The following is a 17,327-nucleotide window of genomic DNA, read 5'->3' on the forward strand; positions in this document are numbered from 1 at the left end:
TACCAAGACAATTTTCCACTCAAAATAACCAAAAACCTTGGAAATAAAATAATGACCCAAAGAACTCAATAACTGGAACTAGAATACTTCCCAGGGCAGATTAAGTTGAGTAATTAATTTGCATCATTTCTTAAATAAATACTTTCGTCTCTTGGTCTGTGTAACCATGGGAACATACAAGGAGCATATATATGTATAAGCTTGGGCAAATCACATCATTTTGACAATCAAGGTGCTGCTCCTAGGGGGATGGAATGCCTTAATGTTGATAAGCCTTGATTAAATACCAAGATTTTTACCAAAGAGAAATAAGGACCTTTAACATAGTAGGGTGCAGAAAGTATTAAAGGATCTAAGAAACAGATCAACCAAATGCAATGTATGAACCTAGCTTGGATTCTGTTTTTAACAAAGCTACTTAAAAATCTATGAAACAGAGAACTTCAACACTCAAAAGAAACTGATGACAAGACATTTTTTAGGTGTGATAATGGTATTATGATTTGGTTGGTTTTTCAGAGTCCTTATCTTTTGGAGATACATAGTGAACTATTTATGGATACTGCAAGATGATGTCTGAGAACTGCTTCAAAATAAGCCAGTGTGGCTGTAATACAGATGAAGCAAGGTTAGCCATGATAATTGGTGACACTGGAATGACAGATAGATGGTGATTCATTATACTGTTTTCTCTTTTTTTTTTTTTGGTATGATTTTAAAGAATATTTATTAATTCAGTTAGAATTACAACAAACCTTTTAAAAAAAATTTCAAATCATATTTTATCTTTTTGAAATGGAGTCTCCCTCTGTCACCCACGCTGGAGTGCAATGGCACGACCTCAGCTCACTGCAACCTCCACCTCCCAGGTTCAAGCGATTCTCCTGCCTCAGTCTCCCTAGTAGCTGGGATTACAGGCATGCGCCACCACATTAATTTTTGTATTTTTAGCAGAGACGGGGTTTTACCATGTTGGCCAGGCTGGCCTCGAACTCCTGACCTCAAGTGAGCCACCCACCTCGGCCTTCGAAAGTGCTGAGATTACAGGCATGAGCCACCGCACCGGGCTCATATCAATTCGTATTTTAGATTCAGAGGGTACATGTGTAGGTTTGTTACAAGGGAAAACTGTGATACTGAGGTGTGGGGTACAAATGATCCCATCAGCCAGATAGTTTGCATAGTTCCCAATAGTTTTTCCACCCTGTTCCCCTCCTTCCTTTCTCCCTCTAATCATCCATGGTATCTATCTGTCATTATTCTATTTTCTCTAGATTTGTATATGTTTGAAATTTCTCATAACAAAGTTTTTTAAAAGGCTACAGAAAAATAATTAAACAATTCTTTACAAACTAACGTACCTGTATCTCCAAATAATAATAAGTTTAAAAGGCAAATTGCATTAAAATATATAAAGCAAGGCTCTTCCGTTTATTGTATATCCTTGAACAAGTTACTTAACCTTTCTGGGGCTTAGTTTCCTCATCTGTAAAATGGGAATATTAATAGTACCTACCTTATAGAGTTGTTCTGAGGATTAAATATGATGATTTACATAAAACACTTAAAATAGTGCCTGATACATAACAGTGACACAGTAAGCATTAGCTATTATTGTTTATGTTTTTTAAAACCACAAAACCCCATATTTTCTTTTTGTTGTTGTTGTTGGTGTTGTTGAGATGGAGTCTCACTCAGCCACCCAGGTTGTAGTGGAGTGGTATGATCTCAGCTCACTGCAACCACCGTCTCCCAGTTTCAAGTGATTCTCCCGTCTCACCCTCCCGAGTAGCTGGGATTACAGGCACCCGCCATCACGCCTGGCTAATTTTTGTATTTTAGTAGAGACGGGGTTTCACCATGTTGGCCAGGCTGGTCTTGAACTCCTAACCTCAGGTGATCCATCCGCCTCGGTCTCCCAAAGTGCTAGGATTACAGGTGTGAGCCGTCGCGCCTGGCCAAAATTCCATATTTTCTATGTAAATGTATGGGGAAAGATCAGAAAGTAACACGACCAAGAACAGTGGTTACCTCTTAGGTGGCAGGGAATTATTGGCTTTTGGGGTAGAGCTCAGGAAGGACTTCAAGCCTTCAGCTTTATACAGAATGTTCTATTTCAAAACAAAACAAAACAAAATGTATTAATGTAGGGATGTGTAATTTAAGTAACTCTAGGCTATGAGTCCTTTAAAAACAGGGATGCCTTATTCATCTTCATACCTCTAGCACCTTGCACAGTACCTGGCTCTTTGTAGGACAATCAATAGCAATCTGTGTTGAATAGAGCTGCTGAAAATAATCAGCCATGGGATGGGAGGAGTAGGGTGAGGACAGAAAAGAAGATGGGGAGGCCGGGCGCGGTGGCTCAAGCCTGTAATCCCAGCACTTTGGGAGGCCGAGGCGGGTGGATCACGAGGTCAGGAGATCGAGACTATCCTGGCTAACATGGTGAAACCCCGTCTCTACTAAAAATACAAAAAACTAGCCGGGCGTGGTGGCGGGCACCTGTAGTCTCAGCTACTTGGGAGGCTGAGGCAGGAGAATGGCGTGAACCCGGGAGGCGGAGCTTGCAGTGAGCCGAGATCACGCCACTGCACTCCAGCCTGGGAGCACAGCGAGACTCCGTCTCAAAAAAAAAAAAAAGATGGGGAGAGGAAGATCACCATAAGAAAAAGACTAGAAAGAAGACTGAGAGGTATCTGAAGAAAAAATGAGGTGAGGATACATTTCTTCTTCAGGGGTCCTAATTTTGGTTATTTTTTGTCATTTCACTTAAGGCATTTTTGCAGATAGTATGACAGCTGCACTGGAATGTTCTAGAAAGCTACCAAATACAGCAGTGTTGACTTGGAGGCACAGATTCTCTTGCCATCTCTGTCTCCCAGCCTCCCTGAGTCAGCCCTAGGCTTCCAGGTGAATGGGTAGGATTTTAATCTGGGGATGCTCCATATGGCAAAGCCTGTTTGAGAATGAAGCTAGCACAACAGAAACCAAAACTAAGAGATGAGAGGTACATGATCCCTGGTGATAGCAGTTAAGCTCCTGACCCACTCATCGCTACAGCCAGTACATTCTAGTCCTACGCATGTTTAACCAAAATGCCTGTCACTGAAGACTGAAATAGTACTGACTAACATCTTTTCAAAATGTGTATTTCTTCCAGTTCTAGAAACCCAGTGTTGGCCATAGTAATGGTTTCCGTGGAACATGCTTTCAGAAATTTCCACAGTACTAACAGAAATCTGCACAGAACAGGGAGGTGGTGAATTTAAAAAAGAAAAGAAAGTTACGCACAAAAAATAATATGTATTTCAAGTCTGTGTCTTGGGATTTCAGAGCCTATGGTTGGACTGTTACTCTTTTTCACGTCCAGACTGAGCAAATGAAGTTTTAGAAGAAAACGGCAAACATCTTCCATGGTCTCTCGGGTCTCCCAGCCTTAGACTGTGACTATACAACATCTTAGAACCTCATAGACTTGGGAGAAATAGGGATTTGTCAATAACTTCAGATGGATGTCTCAAGAATGTAAGTAATTAACTCATTATATGTACATAAGCATAAATACATATTAACATCTTAGTCTCTTGACTAGGTCCAGCACAGTCATCTGGAGAAGACAAAAGACTCAGATCTTACTCAAGAAACAAACAAACAAAACACCCTAATCTCAACTTAGAAGAGAAGGAAATAGATAAGGAACTAAGCTTTACTTGGTTCTGCATAGTTTACATATTATTTTATTTAATCTTTAGAACATCTCTATGTGCTAGGTGTAGTAATCCCTTCTTAGACAGATGAGAAAACAGGCTCCAAAAGTAAACACCTAAAGCCAAAAGGTTTCAAATGAGGATCCAAAACCAGGTTAGACTACAAATCCCATGTAGGCTCCAGGTACATTCTGCTGCCTCCTGGATGAAAAGGAGTTTCATCCAGCTCAAGATGTTCTAGGAACTCTATAGACGGGAGGACATTACATTGAAAGAATCAGCCGGGTGCAGTGGCTCAAACCTGTAATCTCAGCACTTTGGGAGGCCGAAGCGGGAGTATCACCTGAGGTCAGGAGTTCGAGACCAGCCTGGCCAACATGGTGAAACCTCATCTCTACTAAAAATACAAAAATTAGCCAGGCAAGGTGGCGGGCACCTGTAATCCCAGCTACATGGGAGGCTGAGGCAGGAGAATCACTTGAATCTGGGAGGTGGAGGTTGCAGTGAGCCGAGATCGCACCATTGCACTCCAGCCTGGGCGACAGAGCAAGACTCTGTCTCAAATAAATAAATAAATAAAATAAAATAAATTGAAAGAATCACTGTCTACTCAAAGCAGTCATCCATAAACAAGCACAGAAATGTATAAGAAACAGTTTCTATTGCAGTATGATCTATTTAAACTGTAAATGTAATCATTCCACTCACAAGGTGAACAACTTTCAGTGGTTTTCATGCTGGTGTTAGAAAAAAATCAAAATTTTTCTTTATGGTCTACACAAGGCCCTGCTGGATGTGGCTCCTTCCGCCTCAGCTCTCACTGGTCATTCCTTTCTGTTTGTTGAACACATCAAACCCTTTTCTATATCTAAGCTTTGTACGTGTGAGCCCTCTGGAATTCCCTCCACTTCACCCTCATTCCCTCTTAGCTCTTAATATTGCCTCCTAAGGGCCCTTCACTGACCACTCTCTTGAAAAATGATTTTAAAAACGATGGCCCTTCTCATCATTCTGTTTATTTCCTTGCACATGTCACAATCTGTAGTAAGCTTTTTTTTTTTTTTTTTTTTTTTTTTAAGAGATAGGGTCTTACTCTATCACCCAGGCGCGAGTGTAGAAGCATGACCCTAGCTCACTGTAACCTCAGACTCCTGGGCTCACATGATCTTCCTTCCTCAGCCTTCCTAGTAGCTAGAACTACAAGCACGTGCCACCACACCTGGCTAATTTTCTTTCTTTCTTTTTTTTTTTTTTGTAGAGACAGAATCTCATTTTGTTGGCCAGGCTGGTCTCAAACTGCTGGCCTCAAGTGATCCTCCTGCCTCAGCCTCCCAAAGAGGTGGGATTACAGAGATGAGCCAGTGTGCCCAGCCAATCTGTGGGCCTGTTTTTTTCCTTCCTGAGATTGAGTCTTCCTCTGTCGCCCAGGCTGGAGTGCAGTGGCACGATCTCAGCTTACTGCAACCTCCACCTCCCAGGTTCAAGCAATTCTCCTGCCTCAGCCTCCCGAGTAGCTGGGCTTACAGGCGCCCACCACCATGCCCAGCTAATTTTTGTATTTTTAGTAGAGACGGGGTTTCACCTTGTTGGCCAGACTGGTCTCGAACTCCTGACCTCGTGGTCTGCTCTGTGGGCTTTTTTTATTGTCTACCTCACCCATAGAATGTTAGGTTCTAGACTGGGCATGGTGGCTCTCATCTGTAATCCCAGCACTTTGGGAGGTCGAAGCAAGTGGATCACCTGAGGTCAGGAGTTTGAGACCAGCCTGGCCAACATGATGATACCCCATCTCTACTAAAAATACAAAAAAAAATTAGCCAGATGTGGTGGCACACACCTGTAATCCCAGCTACTCAGGAGGCTGAGGCAGGAGAATCACTTGAACCTAGGATGCAGTTGTTGCAGTGAGCTGAGATTGCACCACTGCACTCCAGCCTGGGCAACAAGAGCAAAACTCTGTACCCCACCAAAAAGAAAAAAAAGAATGTGAGGTTCTACCTTCACTGAAGTCCTTTGTATTGTCCCTACCCTGACTAAGCAGCTCTATATTATCTCTATAAAGGTAGAACCTAGTAAAGTGCTTAGCCTGGTACATAGTAGGCAATTAAAAGTGTATTGATTGGCCAGGCGTGGTGGCTCACACCTGTAATCCCAGCACTTTGGGAGGCTGAGGCAGGCGGATCACGAGGTCAGGAGATTGAGACCATCCTGGCTAACACGGTGAAACCCCGTCTCTACTAACAATACAAAAAATTAGCTGGCCGTGGTGGCGGGCGCCTGTAGTCCCAGCTACTCAGGAGGCTGAGGCAGGAGAATGGCATGAACCCAGGAGGCAGAGCTGGCAATGAGCCGAGACTGAGCCACTGCACTCCAGCCTGGGTGACAGCGAGATTCCATCTCAAAAAAAAAAAAAAAAAAAAAAGTGTATTGATTGGTAGCAGAACATCACATGGCATTTAATAACACTAATTTTCATATATTTTCAATTATTTTTGAATCCTTCTGCTTGATTCAAGGACAAAGTCTCACCATCCTGCTAGTCTGCCTTTAATGCCTAATACTGTTTGTTTTTTTAACGAGAACGCTATATAGTTTATGGTAAATACTTTCTAAAGTATTTAGAAAAGGCTGAGCATGGTGGCTCACGCCTGTAATCCTAGCACTTTGGGAGGCTGAGGCAGGTGGATCACCTGAGGTCAGGAGTTCGAGACCAGCCTGACCAAGATGGTGAGACCCCGTCTCTACTAAAAACACTAAAATTAGCTAAGCATGTGCCTGTAATCCCAGCTACTCAGGAAGCTGAGGCACAAGAATTGCTTGAATCCGGGAGGCAGAGGTTGCAGTGAGCCAAGATTACGCCACTGCACTCCAGCCTGGCAACACAGTAAGACTCTGTCTCAATCAATCAATCAATCAATAGGTTATCATATTCAAGTTCCATATTTCTGAGGAACTGGTGAAGACCCTCAATTATAATAGCATGGTTAATAAAACTGTAGATCCTATTCTGTGTGTCTCATACTGGGTTTATTCAATCGAAATTATGCTGGGAAATCCTCTTGTAGCTTCAGGCTCTGAATTGCTAGATTCCTCCTTTTTAAATTACTCACTTGCTCAAAGCTTAATACATACACATTGAGACTATTTCTATTTTCCTCTTTATTCTTCCCCCAAGTTAACAACCTAGTATTTATCCTCTCATACCTTTCTCAGTCTCAGTGCTCATTAAATCATACACAAACATATTATATGTAAACATTACACACAACATATATAAAATGACTTTGTTTTACAAATCAGAATCATGCTATATATACTTATTTCCATCTTTCTCACTTAATAGTACATTGAAAAATTTCTCTAAATTGGTGGTCTAGGCCTAACTCAGCCTTTTTAGTATCTACATAACTTACACGGTATGGCTATTCCATAAGTCTTCTATCACTCCTCTTTAATATAATAGCTTTTTTGTTTTGTTTTGTTTTGAGACAGTCTCACTCTGTCACCCAGGCTGAAGTGCAGTGGTGCAATCATAGCTCACTGCAGCCTCAACCTCCCAGGCTTAGGTGACCCTCCCACCTCAGTCTCCCAAGTAACTGGGACTATAGGCTCATGCCATCACACCCAGCTAGGTTTTTGTATTTTTTGTAGAGATGGGGTTTCGCCATGTTGCCCAGGCTTTTTTTTTTTTTTGAGGAAAAATTCAGTGCTGCAGTTAACCCTGTACATACATATATATATATATATATATATATATATTTTTTTTTTTTTTTTTTTTTTTTTGAGACAGAGTCTCACTCTGTCACCCAGGCTGGAGTGCAGTGGCGCAATCTTGGCTCACTGCAACCTCAGCCTCCCAGGTTCACGCCATTCTCCTGCCTCAGTCTCCCGAGTAGCTGGGACTACAGACGCCCGCCACCATGCCTGGCTAACTTTTTGTATTTTTAGTAGGGACAGGGTTTCACCGTGTTAACCAGGATGGTCTCGATCTCCTGACCTCGTGATCCACATGCCTTGGCCTCCCAAAGTGCTGGGATTGCAGGCGTGAGCCACTGCATCTGGCCCTATAGTCTTATATTTTTACAAATATTTTTATGTCTCTGGGATAAATAATCCAAAAGAAAATACCATTGTTTGTTCAAATGATGTTTTCTTTTTATTTTAAACCACTGCCAGATTGTTTTTCAGAGTCTTTGTTTCCACAAATACTGTATCACCCTTTAATACTTGATAATCTTATTGTTACTCTAATATTGTGGTACACCTTCCACACTTTTGGAAACACAGCCCTAATGTATATTTCAACAAAGAGTAAGGGTCTTCTGCTAAAAGCCCTGCTTTACTGCCTTCTCAGCCCCAGCCTACTGCCAAGAATAAGTAAAATACATAAACTATTTGAATAAAAGAACATATCTTTCCATTAAAAAGTAATACGTTATTAAAAACTCTAAGGAGGAATCGCTCTTTGCTTTACATTAACAGTATCTTCTCCTCTTTATTCTCTAACCTAAAATAGACAGGAAAAAAGCACATTTTCATAATTTTGTATGGGATATGATCTTCATTGTTACACTGGTGATAATGAAAAAAGAACAAAATTAAAATAATATTTGAGGTCTACATTTCAGTAAATTTTTGATCTGGCAAATATAGTTGCAGTCTTAACATATATTGCCTTTATTATACAATATACCAGCAAACAAAAGAAGTCTATTAACAAGAGAGAGATTTAAAAATAATTCATTTAAATGTTTTTGATAAATCTGCTTTGCCACAAGGGACAGACAAAATTAACTCTTCATTTAGAAATTTGTCAGACTTATAACAAACGGCCTGTGATGTTCCTGCTGTCCCACCTCACCTCCTTCGCTGCTCCTATCGTCTCCTTTTGCTACTGTATACTGCTGATGTAGCTAAATTGGATCAATGACAGTGTGTGGGTAAGAGAGGTTAAAAGAAGAAAGGGATAAATCAAAAAATGACAGTTGTAAGGGTGGTAATGGTAAAATCTTAGCTTGAACCGGTTGTAAAATTACAGCACAGCCTAACACATAAGAATTCATTTGTTGTACTCCAATTTCATGAACTTAGCAGAATGAAGGTGGGCAGAAAAAGGCAGACTCTTAGTGCATATTGTTGTTGTTGATGTTTTTTAACTAATAGAAACATAGCTCATCAAAACTTGAGAAGCAATGAACACCACAGGAAAAATGAACCTATTTCCCTGTATTCAAAATAATAATGCTTTACTCTTACAAAGCCCTGCTTATGAACTCTCGCACCAATTCTCATATAATTTCACTAAACATAGATATATAGATAAGTCAGTTGCCAGTTTCTTTTCTTTTTTCCTTTTTTTTTTTTTTTTTTTTGTTGAGACAAAGTCTTGCTCTGTCACCCATGCTGGAGTGGGTGATAACTCATTACAACCTCGAACTTCTGGGCTCAAGTGATCCTCTCATCTCAGCTTCCAGAGCAGCTAGGACTACAGGCATGTACCACCACACCCAGCTAAATTTATATATATATACTTTTTTTTTTTTTTTTTTGTAGCCATGGAATCTCGCTTTGCTGCCCAGGCTGGTCTTGAACTCCTGGCTTCAAGTGATCCTCCCACCTCAGCCTCCCAAAGCACTGGGATTACAGGTATGAGCTGCCGCACCCACCTGATATACCAGTACTTTCAAATAAGAACATACACATACACATTTTTTAATTTTTTTTTTTTTTTGAGACAGTGAGTCTCGCTCTGTCACCCAGGCTGGAGTGCAGTGGCACAATCTTGGCTCACTGCAACCTCCCTTCCTGGGTTCAAGCAATTCTCCTGCCTCAGCTTCTCTAGTAGCTGGGATTACAGGCGTGCGCCACCACACCTGGCTAATTTTTTATATTTTTTACAGAGACAAGTTTTCACCATGTTGCCCAGGCTGGTCTCGAACAAGTGATTCAACTGCCTCAGCCTTCCAAAGTGCTGGAATTACAGGTGTGAGGCACCGCACCTGGCCATTTTATTGTTTTACAAATGACTTTTGACCTATGACTCAAAAGTTTAACGAAATATTCTTATTTGAAAGTAGGAATTTTTACTATTTGTGAACTTAGACAGTTAATGCCACAGATCTATATTTTACAAAGAGTTTTCAACTGTATTCTAAAATTTAAAATTACATCTCTTTATAGTCTTTAAGTAGCTCAAATAATTCTAAACTCAAGTGACCCCAAAATCCTCCCCAAACTAAATCATACTAATAACAGAATAATCTACATTTCAACCTTTAATTACACCCTTTTTGTGAAACTCCTACTTTAAACTTTCATGGGACCATTCTCCCTATTTCTCCTCCTCCTCCTTCCCACTTCAATTGGAGATATCACTTTTAAATCAGCCCCTGATCCTCTGCCTTGCTTTATATTTTTAATCCTTTTAACTACAAGGAATTCATCTACCACCTGCACAAATTTGTATCTGTCCGAATCCAACTTTAACTTAGTGAGATACATTTGTTTAGAAACCAAACTAACCCCACCCCCCAAAAAAAATTATCCAAATAGATGCCTTATCAATTAACATCTATCCTAAAACTGACAGGTTCACTACTTCTTCCCTTACTTCCACATTTAATACCAAATTTGACAGATTCTTCCCTTATAAGTCGCTGGTACTCTCCTTGCTTTTCATTTCCCCAGTCATCAGCCACTGTAGGTCATTAATTCTCACAAGTATTATTTCAATAGCCTCTCAGCTGATCGCCTAACCTACTTCCAATCTCTTCATACTTTATCCAACATATACAAAAAGCTGCCACAATTCACCACTTCAATTTGCCTACTTGGAAACCCACAGTGGCTCCCTACTGTTTCAAATCCAAATTCCTTGGCTAACTATTCCAGACAGTTACAGTGCAAAGAAACTTTTAAAATTTCATCACCTAAGTAACCAGATTTTTAAAAATTTCCTAACAAATACACCGCCATTATCCCCTGACATACCTCTGTCTTTCAAATGTCACCCCATTTCAATATCCTACCAGTAGTATAAGGGTATGGGTTTGGGCTTTGGAATTGATTTGAATCTGGGCTCTACCACATAGTCTGAATTAATTGACATTAATTTAACCTCATCTATATTACAAGGATATTAAACCTGCTTCATAAAGTTGTTATGAAAACTAAAGTATCCTTAAAGCACTAGGCCAATCTCAAGCACACTCTAAATGATCAATAAATGTTAGCCATTGTCAATATTATTACACAGCCACTATGATGTAGGAAGCCAGACTGATTGCTCTACCACAGGTTAGTCTTTTGCCTTCACTATTCTTGATTCCCTCAACCACAGACCATTGGAGATGGAATGGGCCTCAGAGAGCAGCTAGTCCAATCACTTGTCCATCAGCATTTAGGTCTTGGCTCTATTCTCTCTCTTGATATTTGACTTGGTGTCTGCTACTGAACAGTATTTGAAGGGGTGGCCTGCCCCTCCACACCTGTGGGCGTTTCTCGTTAGGTGGAACGAGAGGCTTGAGAAAAGAAATGAGACACAGAGCCAAAGTATAGAGAAAGAAAAAGTGGGCCCAGGGGACCGGCGCTCAGCATACAGAGGACCCACGCCAGCACCGGTCTCTGAGTTCCCTCAGTATTTATTGATCATTATCTCTACCATCTTAGAAAAAGGGAAGTGACAGGATAATAGGATCATTGTAGGGAGAAGGTCAGCAGTAAGACAGATGAATAAAGATCTCTGTGACATAAGTTTAAGGAAAAGTGCTGTGCCTTGATATGCATATGTAAACATCTCCATAAACCTTTTTAGTGCATAAAGAGCAGCATTGCGCTAGCAAATCCCACCTTTCACCCTAAGGTGGTTTTCTCCTTTCTCAGTAAACAGAACATACAATCGGGTTTTACACTGAGATGTTCCATTGCCCAGGGATGGGCAGGAGACAGATGCTTTTCTCTATCTCAACTGCCAAGAGGCCTTCTTTCCTCTTATACTAGTCCTCCTCGGCACAGACTCTTCACGGGTGTCAGGCTGGGGGACGCTCAGGTCTTTCCCTTCCCACGAGGCCGTATTTCAGACTATCACATGGGAGGAAACCTTGGACAATACCTAGCTTTCCTAGGCAGAGGTCCCTGCGACCTTTGGCAGTGTATGTGTCCCTGGGTACTTGAGATTAAGAGAATGGTGATGACTTTTCACAAGCATACTGCCTTCAGGCACTTGTTTAACAAAGCACATCCTGCACAGCCCCAAATCCGTTAAACCTTGAGTCACCACAAGGTGACAAGGTTGGGGGTAGGGTCACAGATTAAAAGCATCTCAAATACAGAACAAAATGGAGTCTCTTATGTCTACTTCTTTCTATATAGACACAGTAACAGTCTGATATCTTTCTTTTCCCCACAGTATTGTATTGAATAAAAGTGCATGGTACACAGCAAATAACCCTTTTTAAATATTGGTTGGGTAAATATGTTAAGTGCTAAAGAAACACATGGTTGGCATGTATTTTTGTCTTCTATTATAGCTAAAATATTAATCAACTATATGCATCTATAAAACTGTTTCTAAACAGTACTGCAAAGCTTCAAATAACTCCAGTTTGAAGTATTCAAGCCAGGAATAAACATCTTTTACTTGGTAACTATCCTCAAATTGATCCAACTAGCAATACTGTATCGTGTGTGTGTGTGTGTGTGTGTGTGTGTGTGTGTGTGTGTGTGAGAGAGAGAGAGAGAGACAGAGAGAGAGCACGAGAGAGAGAGAGAGAAACAAGGTCTTGCTCTGTTGCCCAGGCTGGAGTGCAGTGGTATGATCTTGGCTTACTGCAAACTCCACCTCCCAGGATCAAGCAATCCTCCTACCTCAGCCACCTGAGTAGCTGGGACCACAGGTGGATGCCACCAGGCTTGGTGCCAATTTTTAAAATTTTTTGCAGAGATGAGGTCTCACTATATTGCTCACGTTGGTCTTGAACTCCTGGGTTCAAGTGATCCTCTGGCCTTGGCCTCCCAAAGTGCTGAGATTACAGGTGTGAGCCACTGCACTTAGCCTATATTGTTATCTTTCTTGCTGTTTTAGACCGTTCTGAAGGTGAGTATTTACATTCTATCGCTCTCTTATCTATCAATAATGTTTGGGTCAATGTTTCATACTTAGTGCTAAATAAGCAGTTACGAATTCCACAAATTTTCAATATAAAAATAAAGGCATCATCAAAATAATGTGTAAAAAGATAATAATAATATGTAAAACAGTAAATGAAAAGCTAAGATTTAAAAGTTGTCAAAGAAGCGGCAGAGGTTGCAGTGAGCCAAGATTGTGCCACTGCACTCCAGCCTGGGCGCCATCTCAAAAAATTAAAAATGAAAACACACACAGGGTCGCGCGCGGTGGCTCACACCTATAATCCCAGGACTTTGGGAGGCCAAGGCAGGTGCATCACGAGGTCAGGAGATCAAGACCACCCTGCCTAACACGGTGAATCCTGTCCCTACCAAAAATACAAAAAATTAGCCGCGTGTGGTGGCACATGCCTGTAGTCCCAGCTACTAGGGAGGCTGAGGCAAGAGAATTGCTTGAACCCCGGAGGTGGAAGTTGCAGTGAGCCGAGATCACGCCACTGCATTCCAACCTGGGTGACAGAGCAAGACTCCACGTCAAAAAATTTTTTAAAAGTTGTTAAAGAGCTAGGGACAGTCCTGGCCATTCTCCTCATACCTCTAACCCATCTCTACCCCCACTCAAAAACAAAAAACAAATCCATACAGAATCACAGTACGTTTTTTTCCCATAGAATTTTTAAAGCTAGAAAGACCTCAATTCCCATTCCCTTATGTACCACTGAGTCCCATATGAGAAGCTGAAACTCTGGAAGGCCAGATGATTAGCCTAAGGGTACAACAGCCAGATAAATGCAGGGCTGGGAATTAACTCCGTATTCCTAGGCAGTACTCAGATACCTAGACAGTATTCTTTTCACTACATCATGCAGCATTTCAACTGATTTCTTCCACATCTACTTAGTCTAGAACATAAAATTAACTATATCACAAGAACTCTTCACAAAACAATTGAGTATAATCACATGGTATGGTGAATACTGATATATTTTTGGCTATTTTCAAGAATGCCTGGCCGGGCGCGGTGGCTCAAGCCTGTAATCCCAGCACTTTGGGAGGCCGAGACGGGCGGATCACGAGGTCAGGAGATCGAGACCATCCTGGTGAACACGGTGAAACCCCGTCTCTACTAAAAAATACAAAAAAACTAGCCGGGCGAGGTGGCGGGCGCCTGTAGTCCCAGCTACTCCGGAGGCTGAGGCAGGAGAATGGCGGGAACCCGGGAGGCGGAGCTTGCAGTGAGCTGAGATCCGGCCACAGCACTCCAGCCTGGGTGACAGAGCAAGACTCCGTCTCAAAAAAAAAAAAAAAAAAAAAAAAAGAATGCCTGCGAGGAATAAAGTCTTCAAATCATAAATGGACCATTTCTGTCATTATAATTACTTCTGTTCTGGAAAAAAATGCTTCCCTTATCAGATTTTATAACCTTTAAGATTCCTATTTTCACAAATTATTTTTCATAAACTACACATACGTATGGTCAACTATGCAGTGTCTTCCCCAACAATAGCTTAAGCAAACCACATGTCTCAAAAACGTCATCTATTCCAGGCTCATCAGCATATGTTAGAATCTATTCCTAATATAGACTCATAGACTTTTGGAATGGGAAGGAACCTTGGAGATCACCTCTCATTTCACAGAGGAAAATAATACCCAGCAGGGACCTGCCCAAGGTCAATGTGTCTTCGTAAGAACCCACGTCCAGAATAGAAAGTTCTCAAAAGATTTCAGAGAGAAACGCAGCATTTGGTGAAACACCTTAGCTTGCCTCCCTTTACATTTACTTCTTAAGTACAACTTCCTGCATAGGAAACTTTTGAAATTTAAGAAAAGCAAGCAAAACAAAAAACTAAATCAACCTTTTTTTTTTCTTTTCTTTTTAAGTCTACAGCCAAGTCACTGATCCTAAAAGCTTAGAAGTTAAGGTAGACCATTGCAAGAATCTTAAGAGGTAACATTTTGTAACAAAATCCCCAAAGGCTTAAGGATACAATATAAGTAAGGCACACAAATTAAGAATAGCCATAATATTCTTATCTGTCAAATTACATGAAGGATAGCTCATAAGCAGGAGAACTTCGTAAACATGCAACTTTCAAGGAAGAGAATTTTAGTTATCATAACTATTAACCATACAAGAGTGCCAATACATTTTGAAATTTTATCTTGGTCTCTGTGCTTAAGCTGGAAATTATTTTTTTAATACATATCTTAAGTCATGTAAAAAAAAAAAGCAGTAACTTGAGGAAAACCTTTTACCAACCCTTAATTAAAAGAAGGCCTTTAATCAAAACTTAATAAGAGAAGTATAAGCTATACTGTCCGGTCATGTTTGAAAGAATACATGAAAACTGAACATTCTTCAAAGTTAAGGCATGACTAGGACTAAGGACATGTATGTTTTTTGTTTTTGCAATGAAAGGCACACTCTGCAAGCCAATTTACCTGTAGAAATATGTTTCTTAACTCATGAGGATCCCCTCGCTTAGTTGTCTGCACCTGTAAGCAAAAAAGCAAAAAAAAAAAAAAAAGCCAGTTAATGCTTCACCATAGACCACACAATCTCTTCAGATTAGAGTTCACATGGCTAACAATCAATGCTCCTATCTTTTATCATTTAGTTTAAAACAAACTAAAAGCCCTAATTGCTGATAAGAACTGTCAAACTGGATAACTATGACTAGAGGGCAGAAAAACAGGTGTGAATAGCCTAAGATACAGCAAATCTACCGGACAGTGCTTCCTCCGGACTGGAAAGGGAAGGCAATGAGGATCTTTTACTTTACTCCACATCTACTAGCAACACAGTTGTAACCACCCACCTTCAAATCAAGAAGCTAACAAGAGTGGATCAACAGGAAAGTTAAATCACCCAAATTAATCACTTGGCCTAGCTGCCTTTCTCCATGAAAAGCAAACCCAACATGTAATTATCTCCGCGTCCCTCTCCCCATCCAACCTAAAATATAAGAGCTGCCACAAATACAAATACTTTCGATAGCCTGCTATCTGCAATGCAAAAGCCAGCCATTGCCCTCGGCCTTGAGGCCCCAAATTACTCAATACTTACTCCCTCCCCCACCGCAATTCACTGATACCCTGGCTATCCCCAGCTTTATTTCCCACTTCCTCCCACGCCCTTTCTGATGCCCTCCAACTCCGGGCTCACAATCCCATGCACCTAGGACAGGACATTACTCTTCCTTCACTGACCAGTATTACCGTACGAGCCCCTTCAACTCACGATCCCTCCTCCTTCCCCTCCCCCAGCCGGGCATCCCCTCCTCCGGTCCAAGCCCCGCACAGCTCTCCCCGCAGCGAGCCGGAGCCCCAGGACAAGCTATCTAAGACCTAGGCAATGAATGAAATGGGAAGCAGTTGGGGGCTGCAGGCAGGGCGCTCAGAATGTCTCTTATGCAATAAAAGCAGCAGCAGAGAGTTGGAGTCACCTTGACCGCCATGCTGTGCTCGGAAGCCGGGGACGAGCGAGTGAGCGAGCAGGGCCGAGCTGTCAGGGCGCGCGCGCGCCGCCTCCCCGGCCGCGCCCGCCCTCCCTCTCGCCGTCGCCGCGCGCGTCCCTATGCAAATGAACTCGGGACGCGCCGCGTGCGGAGAGAGGCCCGGCGTCCAGGTCAGAAAGGCAGCTGGCCCCGGGCCCGCCGGCTGGCCGGGCGGAGGAGGGGCACGCGCCTCCCACGGGGAGGACAAGCGCGACCCGTGGGATCCTGACGCGCCGCGTGGTTGCCACAGCTAGGTCGCCGCCAGGAAAGCCCCGGGTTTCCTAAGGCCTCTTAGTGGGTGTGGCTTTGGGCACCGACCAGCCAAAGTCGTTTTCCCCAAGGCTTTAAGGAACATTTGGGGCCTATATTGGGCAAGATTTCCACGGATCAAAGAGCACTTCCCATTAATAACAATGAATTAATGACAGCTGATGGCAAATACCGACAAAAAAAGATTGGGAACCACTCACCCTAGGGAAAACTTAAGTAAACATAACTTGAGACATATGCTCCTAAATTGGCATGGGATGAATACGCTGAATTTATTTTTGCTTTGCGTCCTATTATAACGGTTTATTAGTAGACTCACTCCACTTTCCTAATCACCCAAATCCTGTGTACAATGAGAAAAAACTCCATTTGTCTTTGACAGGGCTGGCAATGAATCGCTTGTCCATACATGAACAGAAAGTAATTCTCCATTGGATTTCTAGCCCTACCTAAGAAGTAGAAGTAGTAACTCTATCTGGAACCAAAACAATGTTTCTAAACCCGAGTCTTGCCAATATGACTGTATTAGACTACATATTGATTCAAACTTGTGTGGGTATCCATTATATGCCTGACATGGTCCTGCCTGTAAATAATGCAAATAACTTATAGCCCCCACCCTCTAGGGGCTTACAGATGGTCAATGTTTTGCCACAATCCCAATCACATGTGTATCGTGTGTATGTGTGTCTGTGTGTGTGTCTGTGTGTGAGTCTCGCTC

General features: G+C 41.9%; 1 protein-coding gene across 2 annotated transcripts in view; it reads right to left on the minus strand.

Annotated features, from left to right (window-relative positions):
• Positions 1–16,389, minus strand: part of SLC25A12 (solute carrier family 25 member 12) — a 115,834-nt gene extending 99,445 nt beyond the window's left edge. The window contains exons 1-2 of one of the 2 annotated variants that reach the window (XM_025404089.1): positions 16,286–16,389; positions 15,282–15,335 (exon numbers count right to left, since the gene is read on the minus strand). Coding sequence is in view for 1 of the 2 variants with exons in the window: in XM_025404088.1 (XP_025259873.1) it covers positions 15,282–15,335; positions 16,286–16,297 (66 nt within the window). In the remaining variant the exon portion in view is untranslated. The remainder of the gene's footprint in view (positions 1–15,281; positions 15,336–16,285) is intronic. The other variant, XM_025404088.1, reaches the window with a different exon arrangement.
• Positions 16,390–17,327: the final 938 nt, after the last annotated feature.

This window comes from Theropithecus gelada, chromosome 12 (assembly GCF_003255815.1).
Source record: "Theropithecus gelada isolate Dixy chromosome 12, Tgel_1.0, whole genome shotgun sequence".
Lineage (NCBI taxonomy): Eukaryota > Metazoa > Chordata > Mammalia > Primates > Cercopithecidae > Theropithecus > Theropithecus gelada.